Source organism: Lytechinus pictus, chromosome 17, assembly GCF_037042905.1.
Source record: "Lytechinus pictus isolate F3 Inbred chromosome 17, Lp3.0, whole genome shotgun sequence".
In the NCBI taxonomy this organism is placed as follows: domain Eukaryota; kingdom Metazoa; phylum Echinodermata; class Echinoidea; order Temnopleuroida; family Toxopneustidae; genus Lytechinus; species Lytechinus pictus.
In genome coordinates this window covers 30,045,027-30,057,505 of record NC_087261.1, presented here as the reverse complement: position 1 = coordinate 30,057,505, position 12,479 = coordinate 30,045,027, and the positions used below count along the sequence as shown (strand labels likewise).

At 33.6% G+C, this 12,479-nt stretch overlaps 1 protein-coding gene across 8 annotated transcripts in view; it reads right to left on the bottom strand.

Annotated features, from left to right (window-relative positions):
- LOC135157275 (otoferlin-like) overlaps positions 1–10,959 on the bottom strand; it is a 105,366-nt gene extending 94,407 nt beyond the window's left edge. For all 8 annotated transcript variants that reach the window (XM_064112325.1, XM_064112327.1, XM_064112329.1 and 5 more), the window contains exons 1-5: positions 10,898–10,959; positions 9,356–9,444; positions 8,297–8,396; positions 2,237–2,469; positions 1,422–1,510 (exon numbers count right to left, since the gene is read on the bottom strand). In XM_064112325.1, coding sequence (XP_063968395.1) covers positions 1,422–1,510; positions 2,237–2,469; positions 8,297–8,396; positions 9,356–9,429 — 496 coding nt within the window. In that variant the 5' untranslated portion in view covers positions 9,430–9,444; positions 10,898–10,959. The remainder of the gene's footprint in view (positions 1–1,421; positions 1,511–2,236; positions 2,470–8,296; positions 8,397–9,355; positions 9,445–10,897) is intronic.
- Between the last annotated feature and the right edge of the window lie 1,520 nt (positions 10,960–12,479).

Genomic DNA, 12,479 nt, shown 5'->3' with positions numbered 1-12,479 from the left:
AGCATGGATTTATACATATAGGCCTACATGGATGTGTAAGAGCCCCAAAGCGTGTAGGCATTAGGTTGTTTATACATAGGTGCATAGAAAATATTGGGTGAACCTTTTTCACATCCAAATTAATAATGTTTACAGTGTATTAAAAAGCAAAGTAGCTCAAGAGGACATATGTCATACATGAACGCTGTAAGTAAATAAGATAGAGGATCAGATTAGAGTATCAAAGTAAATTAAATATAAAATCCAAGAAAACAAAATGCATTCAAAGATGCTAAAGAACCCCAAAGGCAATACATATTGTAGTGATATGAACACAGACCATGCAGTAAAACTCTTAGAATGAATTATGTACAATACAGGTCAGCCTGTATTGTATGCCTGCACCATGCCAGGTGTTGAATGAAAAGGAAAAAACTCTTTGGTTGGCTTTTAGTGGATAATGATTAAGTGATAGTAACTAGCTGATTCACTTTGAATACTCTATCCCTTTATTTCATGCACCCGATTATATCAATATCTAGGTTGCTGTTACATAGACGTGCTGAGAAAAAAGCTTGAAAAAAAGTGAATTAGTTTTAACTAGTATCTGAGCAAAGCATAAAAAGTTAAATAAGGAAACTGATGTAGTAGAACAAGAGTGTATGGAAGTGGATATAGAGGCTAAGGGAACTTGGTTTCACTATTTGTATAGCATGGATTTATTACTTGCAACAGAAGATATGCAACATATTGCTCGTTAGAAATGTATATCAAATAGACAAAGTACATCCATTTGTATCATTACATTGAAATAAACATGGAAAATATAAATGTGAATGACAGTGAGAGCAAAAAAAAAGGACAAAGTTTTTAGAAACAAGATAAGTACATCAAAGAGGCTGAATCAAATTGTAAAATAGTTCAAAACAAAGCAACAAAGGTCTGTCAGTACATGCATCAAGAGACATTCATGGTATTCTGTTCAGATTAGTATTCAATTTTAAAACCTAATAAATAATGATCTTAAGGTCTTACATACGAATTGTTCTCAGTGAACCACGTTTGATCAAATTCATGCAATCAATGCATTACAAAAAATGTTTCTGAAGCATTTAATGATTAGCTGATTAGCAAAATTACAAAAAAGCAGAAATCCGCGTAAATGCAGAAAATTTTCATGCCTGATTTTGTTGCATTTGCGATGCTGTCTATCAAAGCGCTTTTTTTGGGGGTATTCAAATTTTCCTCCAAGATCTGAAAGAAGTTTCACGTTAATGACCAGAAATTATGGGTGACATATATCAAACACATCCCTCACCTTTCATATTATACAGTTACATTTTTGTGTTATGACTGTGTTTTGGATAATGTTTCCTGTTGTAGATTAAATTTGAAAATCTATATTGAACACTCCCCTTGGATGTCTTGACCATTATACTTACTACCGATCCTCTCTATGCCCGCGTCTGGTTGATAATCATCTTTCTTCTTCTTCCTCTTGAGTTTCATCTTACCGAGCATGCTTCTTGAACTAAGGAAAAAGAGAAGAATATTAATAAATCAGGCTTATAATATAAAGAATTGACATTTACCATATATTTTATTCCCAGGCGCAAAAGTCAAATAAACTCTGCCATTATCGTATCAATCATGCAATCATTGAATATGATTGGCTGGTGAGCCCTGCTCCCATGAAAGTTACCAAAATGCCAGGTTACAACATTCAGTTTTTTTCTGAAAATTGCTAAGAATACAGCTAATATTAGTACTGAAACATACGAACATATAAGCAAATGGAATACTGAGGCCAAGATAAGTCTAGTTTTATCATCACATCCAAGTACATAAAGCTACATAAAAGGTAATGTAGAGTGGCCGAATGTTCAAAGGTACACCTAACAAAAACAGTCGTAAACAAGCAAACTCAAATCATATCAAACAACCAGAAGCACCAAAATAAGAGAACCTAAAATATAAATTGTAGCTGAACTAATTCAACCCTTACAGTAACTATTCGCTCAAGTAAAGTGGTCTGAAGTAGCCTAAAAACCCTGATTTGGAACTTGAGCGAAGAAGGTATATTTCTTTGAAAACATGTTCTTCTTTTCCTTGATTTCTTTTGCTTTGCAATCAGTCACAATGAACTACTTTTGCCACAAACTGTAGATGCATTTTAAAATCATATCTTTTGCTAGTCTTGTGTCAAGACCCACTTATTGATTAAAGTTTCGATCAGGGTCTGTGCGAGCAGACTAACCTCTTGGTGGAGCTGAGACTCTGTGACGACCCATGATGGCCTCTCTTCATCAGCTGAAAGCTTTCTGAATAGACAGACCTTGATCCATCTTCATCGTAGTCGGTCTCCTGTCCCATAAAGCCTAGGTTATCAGATGCATGGTGGGAAGGCGGAGGAGCCGTGAAGGTCTCCTGCATCCAGTCACCTACGGTGCCATCAGGCGCCTGGTAGAACACCTCAAAGAAGATACCCACCTGTTCATAATAAACAACATAATAATGAGATAAAAACAAAATACAGATGGGATACACCCTGTCAATCCTGTAAGAATTATTTGCTATCTTATACAAAGCCAACAATAATTCACCCAAAATTATTTTTTTAAGATCTTTATTGGGTTTTAAAAAGCATATCCTAAGCTTTAAAATGATATATAATTTGTCAAACTTGATCAACAGTAACCTACATAAGTACTTGAATGGATGCAGAAGTAACTAAGTGAGAGCTATACAAGATGTGGAGAAAACAACTTTGAAGTTCAGGGTTCACTCAAGCATGTGCAATCTCAATGAAACTTTCAAGCAATCTGCAAAAAAATGCGTCAAAGAGCTTCTTGTATCTTGTTTTCTATTCAACTTTACATTTGATCAGTAGGAATAAGGGTAATCTTTCAACAACAAAAATTGTTGGTTTTGGGGTGGCTGATCAGGTATACCTTTTCTGATGTATCAGTCTTTATTCTAAAAGTGAAGACAAAGGTTATATCTAAATTTCATATTTATACAACAAGGGTTTTTGCTGTAATCATAAGGTTTTAATCATAAGTTTTCTGCATTTTCACCTTGGTGTACATGTCATACCCTATTAAAATTTTGCCAAGTTTTACAACACCATCTCCAAATACGGCCGTGATCTGGCAAAACTGTGTAAGTCATTTTTTGTGTTTTTCTGTTTTTTGGAGTTTCTTATATTTTTAATTTGCTCTTTCATCTGGCAAAATTTCAAGTTCTAACTCTAGCCATTTTTTGAGATTCGAAAACTAGTTTTTGTAAAACTGTCTCAAAAATCAGAAGATTTAAAAGGCAGAACTACGTAAGTCGACTTACAAAAGTAGTTTTTTAAATTTTTGACGAAAATGAAAAGGCAAAACTACGTAAGTCTACTTACATAGTTTTATTAGAACAATATCTTCGAAAGTAGAAGTTGATTAATCAGGCAAAACTACGTATCTCCCACATTTCTGCATTAACGGTCGGGAGAACCGCATCACGCGCAGTTAGCTAATGTTGCTTAGTGCAATAAGGAACCGCCATTTTAAACTTCCCACAGTCACTGTGGTGCCATGGCTTCAAATTCGTGAGGCTGGAGAGGGAAACGGATTTTAAATTTAGCTTTAGAGAAAATCAAAATTTCTCAACTGAAACAAGGTAAGTTAGACTATCTAGTATACTTTATTGTTCAGATTATAAACATGAGATTTTATCAAAGACTAGATCTACGTTAGATCATACGTTAGAGGTCTAACACCGTCCGATCATCATCTCTAAACTTTAAGGTAGGCCTAGAGTAAGTAAGGGTTTATAAACTATTTTCCTATAGATTTATATGCATACATGTATAAATTTTGATCTAACTTTTGAGTTAAATCTAGACTCTAGATCTACACTGTAAGTAGAATTAGTCGCCATTGTTAGCGTCAAGACTATGTAAGTCTGACTAGAAACACTGACCTGAGACAGTACGTTAAGAATTAACTTTTAGAATAAGCAATATAAAACATTACAAGTTTACTTAACTTTATACATAGTCTTTATACAGTGCGTCCCAGAAAAAACGAAACCGAGATTTAGCGATGATTTATCATAACTTAATCACAAATAAAATAGACAAATGACCTACCAATGTAAAGCTTAGAATCTCCTCTTTCATCTGATATTACTTAGATTATTTCTCCTTCACGCATGAGTGAGCAAAAACAATTTGAAGAGGGGATACCAAAAAGTCATTTGGCGGGTTGTATCTGGCTTTTCAAAAGGAAAACCACATTTTTAAAAAGTTCAATATCTGCTCTTTAATTTGATACCTCAATTACAGAAAATGGTCAAGAAATAACAAAGTTCTGGTTATTTGAAATAAGGCTTGAATTTCAATAATTTCATAAAATGAAGAGGTTTTACAGGCTAGCGTTCAAACTCACTCGACACTCCGTTTTGTTTACGATCAGCCTTGCATTAAGTCTTTTGTTAACCATGCGATAGCTTCTGTGGCAAACTGGTGAAAACAGTTTATTTAATGAAATTATGGAAATTCAAGCCTTATTTCAAATAACCAGAACTTTGTTATTTCTTGACCATTTTCTGTAATTGAGGTATCAAATTAAAGAGCAGATATTAAACTTTTAAGACATGTGATTTTCTTTTTGAAATTCAGATACCCCCCGCCAAATGAGTTTTTGGTATCCTTTCTTTAAATTGTTTTTGCTCGCTAATACCTGAATGAGGAATAATTTAAGTAATATCAGATGAAAGAGGAGATTCTAAGCTTTACATTGGTAGGTCATTTGTCTATTGTATTTGTGTTTAAGTTATGATAAATCATCGCTAAATCTCGGTTTAGTTTTTTCTGGGACGCACTGTAAAAAACGACATGATAGCGATCCATCTTAGCTATAATTTTACTGTTAGATCTAGATCTATAACAAAGTAGATCTACTGATAGACTGAATCACTGATTTTGTTGTTTCAGTCTCAATATTTCCATAGAAATCATGCGTGCGGTAATACGACATCATTTTCAAGTGACCAAAATATTTCATATGCGAAGGGGGTGCGATTGGAAGGTGACATTGTAAAAAAAAAGACAAAGGGATTCGGCAATTTTTGCAACTTTTTTTATTTGTGTATTTTTGGTGAAAGTTTGATGAATTTTATTAGAATATTTTGTTTGATATTGAATTCATAAGTGTTTGCATACCAGGGACTCCGCATGGTAATACGATCCATTGTACGTATTTTTGCCCGATATAACTTTGCGATGCGCAGGACATACATACTTTTGCCTGATAAAACTTTGCAATGCGCAAGGACATACGTAGTTTTGCCTGATAAAACTTTGCAATGCGCAGGACAAACGTAGTTTTGCCTGATAAACTTTGCGATGCGCAGGACATACGTAGTTTTGCCTGATCAAAAGCTAGGAGTGTAGTCGTCGATTTAAGCTCGTAAGTTTAAAAAATTGAAGAAAATTACAAGAATTAATGAGGAAATCAAATATTTTTTTGTCCCAATTCCTTATATATGTTCCTCGCGTCAGGACAAAGGAAAACAAAAAAGTCTGATACATCATTCTCCATTTTTTCAAAGATAGCTAAAGAAGCAATTTTTAAGCTCGAATATCTCGGAATCGCATAAAAGGAGATACGTAGTTCTGCCAGATCACGGCCGCATAAGGCTTATATCCTTAGAGTTGAATTCAATTGAGTTTTGTTGTACGAGTCTTTGAGCTTATGTTTGTCCTTGGAGTCTTTGGACCAAACCATTGAAAAATACCACAACATGTTTTTTTTTTAGAATAACCTTCCCCGACTCTTAACTCTTCTCCATCAAAGCAGACACACTGTGATTGATAAGAGACCAACAATGAATGGCTTAACTGAATGTTGTATATAAAATGTGCACTCGACTATGGCTCTCCTTTTATCTCGTCTAGCCCTTTTCTGGAGTTATGAAAGGTGAACAGCAAACAGGAGGAAAAGGATAATATGCCCTATATCCCTCTTATACTCTCAGTACATGTAGTACACAGGCAAGTAAAACATTCATAATAAACACTGGTGGATCCAAGGAGGGGGGGGCACAATTATTTTTTTTATAAGAATGCCGTTAAAAAGAAGTGTGCCCCCCCCTTTGAAAGTGAAGACCTTATCCTTAATTTTGGTTATAATAAAAACCTTTTTTTTTTTGCTTTTTTTTTGCTTGTCAATTTTAGAAATACATACAACCGTACATTGTCTCTATTACCTTGGAAAATGCAGTTTTAATTAAAACCTAATTATAGACATGTAGGCTACTTTTAACAGGGTATATATTTTTGACAATCTGTAAAAGTCTGTAACTGATGTAATATAATGGGGAAGGTTTTTCCAAAATTTATAGTGAAATTTCAGAACATGATTTGGTGTGAGAAAGTGAGAAACAAGGAATTGAAATTAGCCATTGCTCAGATTACATGTATTTTACCACTTTTATTATCTTGGTATGTCTTAATCCTACCTAGGCTGGGGTATTTTGGGAAATCATGACGGGGGGGGGGGGGGGGGGGGGGGGTCCTCGCAACCAACCCCCCCCCCCTTGAGATCTCGGCTCCGAAATAGGCACGCAGGTTTTCTGTACAAAATTGTATATTAATCTGCTTCAGGCAAATTGCTATTAATTGATTATGGTAATTCATGCATAATTAGTATGCAAAATCATACTTTTTCCTCCAACTCCCTAAACAAAGCTCCAAATATTCTAATTTAGTGTAGAACATCTTTGTGGTGTTCTTAGCAAATGTATGTGAAAAATTTTTGATATCAGATAAATTTCTTATGTATTATATTGTCTATATTGCAATTTCTTATGTATTTCCTTATTTTTGACTTTTTGTTTTTCATTGTTTTTTCAATGAACTTGAAACATGAAATAAATCCATTCAGACCAGCAAAACAAAGAATAATCATACATTTTTTTTTTTTTTTTTGTACTCCAATATTTTGAGTGGCGAAAATATTGCGCGAATCGTTGAGGGGGGCCTCTGAGCCCCCCCCCCCCCGACAGGTTCAAGCTCAGTAGTGAAATATACTTTTGTTTAACAGATCTGTTATTGCTTTCAATATTTAATGTTGTACTTAGGCCTGTTGCATAATGAGTTTTATGCAACATGCCCCTGAGTTTTATGCAACTGGCCCCTGTTTGGCAATTTAAAAATTGATTTATTAACATTATTTATTCACATATCGGTATACAGCCCTACATGTACATGTAAGCATTGACAAGTAGACCTGTAGGCTGGAGGGGTCCTTACACATTTTAGTGAGTTACAATATGATAACCCAACAAAACAGTATACTGTACAGGGCTGACCTGTATGAAAAATTGAAATCTGCTTGCAAGATATATTTCATGACAGGGAAGGTAACATAAAGAAGGGATGAACATAGGAAGGGGGGAGGGGAAGAAAGGATTAGGTATAATTAAACAAGACAGAATGAGAGAGAGAGAGATGGGGGGGGGGGCTTGAGGGATGAAGAGTGTAATGATGAACAAAAATGAAAGAAAAAACATGCATGATTAAAACTGAATGACAGGCTCATGAATACCCTATAAAAGACACAATTCTCACACTACATTTAACATTCAAAAAGTATTAAAAAGATAATTCAAAATTCTGACATGACAATAAATCATCAGCGATCTTACACACTGGCCTAAACAATATTTTCTGTCAACTTTAGAAAATTTATTTTCTGCATATTCTGTAAGCATATTATGATCTTCAGCTCTATTTGTTTACCAAATTTCAGATCACATTTTTCATTATTTAAATAATAATAATAAGATTGAATTTTTAAATTCTAACCAGCACATTCCCTTGCTTTAATTTACCAAGTATCCTAAACCATTGTTTCAACACTACAGCATAGCAGTCTCCTGAATGTCATTCAGTGGTCAAAAACTTGATCTACATGTACACGTAGATGTTGCACATTCGCATCAAGTGATTTTTATGAACTGGCGTAACCTGTGGTTAAAAACGCAAAAAAATACACATGGTTTCTGAAATGCCTACCTGTGCTTCATTTCAATTATTGATAAAATAATTTTGAAATATAAACAAAATTTAGCATATTATAAAGACATAGAATTTATGTTTTAAATTAATGTAAACAACAGCTCTTTCCTTTAAAGCGTGGAGTCATATGCATCCAAAAATCATCCATACTTTGAACGCAATTATCTCGAAATCGCATTTTGGAAATGAGTTGAGATGTAGGTCAGTTTATCAAATGACTGATAAATAGTGTGTGAAGGTATTACTTACATGCATGCCCCTGTTGTTACTGTCTAGTAGTGGTTCTCCTATCTTCAATGATCCCTTCTCAATGACCTCCTGAAGAACCATTCTAAATGAACCTATTACCCTGATAATATACGAAAACAAAATTATGAATTACAATACAAAATAGACTATGCATGAATGGGATCAAGATGAGAGAATACAAAGAATTGAACAAAACAACTAAATGGAAAAATAAAAGAACAAAAAAATGAACATAAACTTAATATCAAATGGACCTGATGTCCTCCTCTCTTGCAGTTCTCAAATATCCAAGTTGATTATCAAACCCCCACACAGAATCTGGTCCTTCCTCAATTTACCTACACAGTGACGCCTTTGGTAACTTAATACACAAAATGCATCAATCTCCAAGAAATAAACATATATGTATATATATGTGTGTTCTCAATAAAATTTATTAAATTTATAAGCTTATTCTTTTATTATCTTTGAAAGTCTGCAACAAACAATTGAAAATCATACTGTTATGGTCATTGATTTGATGCAGAAGAAATCCAAGTCAATCATATCATTTCAATTTTGAGACTATATGGCACTATTAATTGCTCACATCGACATTCTCTCAAATTGCACCTTTCATTGCCCATAAATAAAACGGTACTCCAGCCCAAGCTCAACTTATTTGACTAGCATTAGTAAAACAAACTTATATTCAAACCCACTGGCAGATCCAGGGGGGAGGGGAGCATAGCAGGCCCGTGCCCCCCCCCCCCCCCCGCCTTTGAGAGGCACAATTGAAATTTGTAATGTAGAAATACCAATAAAACACAAGTAAGCCCGCCTTTTTTTTTGCTTGTCAAATTTTTCCTTGGGGGAAAATGTACCCCCCTTGGAAAATCCTGGATCCGCCCCTGTTCAAACCTTATAGCAAAGTTACAGTATTTTGTTCAAAATCTCTAGAGAATTAAAATGAGCTAATGGGGGGGGGGTTAAAGAAAAGGAGACAGGCAGAGACTGAGGGGAAGGTTTCACAGAGCCCAAATAGATACATAGAGACATTCAAGTAAAGAGGAAACTTACTTGTTTGAAAGGTATTTGTTAAAGTTGAGTATGGAGACTTCCAGCATCTCATTGGCTTCAATGCCACTACCCATGGCCCACTCAAATTGCTAAATATAAAACAAGAAAAATATATTCTATCAAATTCCTTGTCACTTATTCAACAAATAAATTAGAATATGAAATATAAAAATTATAAAACAATCACCATATGAAAAATAGAACAGATTTAGATATGCAATCTGCCTCCTCTTTTCGATCACACTTAATATTAAAGGTAAAGCCCACCCAAGAAAAGTGTTGATTTGAATAAATAGAGAAAAATCAAACTGGTGTACGTAATGCTGAAAATTGCATCAAAATCGGATGTAAAATAAGAAAGTTAAGACGTTTTAAAATTTTGCTTATTTTTCATAAAACAGTGATATACACAATTCAGAGACATGCGATTGAGACAGCCGATGACGTCTTTCACTCACTGTTTCTATTGTTTGGATTATGCAATATTTTAATTTTTACAGATTTGACAATAAGGACTAACTTGACTGAAACGTATAGTACTAAACAATGCTAATTCCACATGTTTCAGGGAGGAAATAATTGTTGTTTCACATGACGATGAGAAAATTAAAATATTTTGTATAATAAAACACAAAAGAAATGCCTGTAGTGAGTGGATGTCATCAGTATGCTCATTTGCATACCCACCAGGATATGCATATTATTTTGTGATATTAGGCAGTACTTTTAAATGTTATAACTTTCTTATTTTACATCCAATTTTGATGAAATTTGATGTTTATTGGATTTTTCTCTTTTTATTCAAATCAACTTTTTGTTGGGGTGGACTTGTCCTTTAAAGAAACTTTTAAAAAGATATGCTATTTTAAATTCATGAGACCTGCAATAGCACAGTATCAACAAATTAAAGTCCAAGTTCACCATATAAATATGTTGATTTGAACATGGACCTTCAATTGAATAATTATGTGCAGGAAATATCACCAACATCAGATGTAACTTAGATAAGAAAGTTACATTAGACATTTATAACTTTTGCTTAATTTCACAAGAAGTAATATTACATTACTCTATAAAGACTACCAAAGCAATGCATTATACCCAGGCCAAAAATTAATAAATAAATAATTAAATAGAAAAAAAAAAAAAATCAGGGATCTCACTTCTCTGGAGTTTGTCATATGAATTCAAAATGCATTAGGCTACCTCATCTTATGTGTTGTATCAGATGATACAAAATATAATCTGAGAAAATAATCCATTTCCAATGTTTGTGAAAAGACACACAAAAATGTATTCTTTAAAAAGTACATGACAAAAAATGTGGTCGTCTTTTATAACTTTGCTTGAATCTTATATATCAATGAAGGATTTGAGGAGATGTGAGAGTGAGAGAGCTACCCTGCAGGTAATTTTGATCTGAAGGGTCTAGATTGAAACTAAAATCAATAAAAGACGGAGATAGAAAGAGAGAAACACAGTTATTGAAAAGATAAAAAACTATTAAGAATTGTTGTCATGGAAACTACAAAAATAGCTTACCTCATCCCATACCACCTCATCAGCCACATTTTCATAGATTTGTGTTGTTTGGCTTACACCTGAAAAATAATACACACATTTATTAATCTACAGGCAATGCACATTGTGAAAGGTCAAGTACACCCCAGAGGAAGGTTGATTTGAATAGAGAAAAAATCAAACTAGCAAAACGCTGAAAATTTGATTAAAATCGGATGTAAAATAAGGAAGATATGGCATTTTAAACTTTTGCTTATTTTTCACAAAACATTGATATGCAAAACTCAGTGACATGCAAATGAGTCAGTCGATGATGTCCATCTCTCACTATTTCTTTTGTTTTTTATTGCTTGAAATATACAATATTTCAATTCTTACAGATTTGACAATGAGGACCAACTTGACTGAACCATATACAATGCTAATTCCACATGTTCAGGGAGGAATTAATCATGGTTTCACTTGACAATGAGGAGGAAAACAGAATATTCCCTATTTCATAAAATGACGTCACCAGTCTCCTCATTTATATACCCACCAGGATGTGCATATAACTGTTTTGTGAAATTAAGCAAAACTTTAAAATGTCATTACTTTCTTATTTTACATCCGATTTTGATGAAATTTTCAGTGTTATGCTTGCTGGATTTTTCTCTTTTTATTCAAATCAACTTTTTCTTGGGGTGGACACAGGTTCCAAATCACTTTTAAAATTCAAGTACCTGTACCAACAACTTATGTAGTGTGCTAGAAACTACATTCAATTCCAAATCAAATCATAAGCAACCACATGTTTTAAAGGACTCATTATGGGAGTCAAACAGTACAATCGCAGTATAAAATTGTAATATACAATGCTGTTTCCTGTAAAACCTTACAGTCGCCGTTTAAAAGCTTAAACTCTTACGAACTACAAAGTTTCGTGTTTATAGATATTTCATTCTCAATAAATTAAGCATTATTGTTTAGACTGTTAAACAACTACTTTGTTAAGTTCATAAAGTAAAGAGTATTGTATAAAAACTTAAACAGCATTTTTACTGTGTACATACACTTCATTTTAATTGAACCTTTAGTTGGTTCCAAGGCCCCTTTAGAGGCATTTTAAAGTTCAAGATATTTTTTTGAAAGCTCAATTGGCTATTATACAGACTACTGAGTAAACATTTGCCGCTGGATTTAATGGCAAACATAGAATTACATAGAACTAGTAACCCTACAAGTACTGGAAGTTGACATAATTCTTCTCGATGTATTTAATATTGTTAAAGAAACAATTGTATACAATCTGAAGCAATTTGCCTTTAGCTATAAGATTGGATGAAAAGAATACAGAAGATTTTGACATTTTCAACAGAGTGTTTGCACATCAATAAACCATCCTTCTACAAACAAACTTCATTCGAAATTGAATAAACATCAGAGAAGAATATTAGCTTCCCAAACAGAAAAAAACTGACAATCACTCAGATTTTTTTATATTTCATGCCCAGTTCTCCCAACAACTACTCTACTGTAAATGGTTTGAATAAAAAGATAGAGAGAAAAAAACATGTCTGTACCTCTGACAATTTTGTCAACTGAATGTAAAATAAGTTAGCAT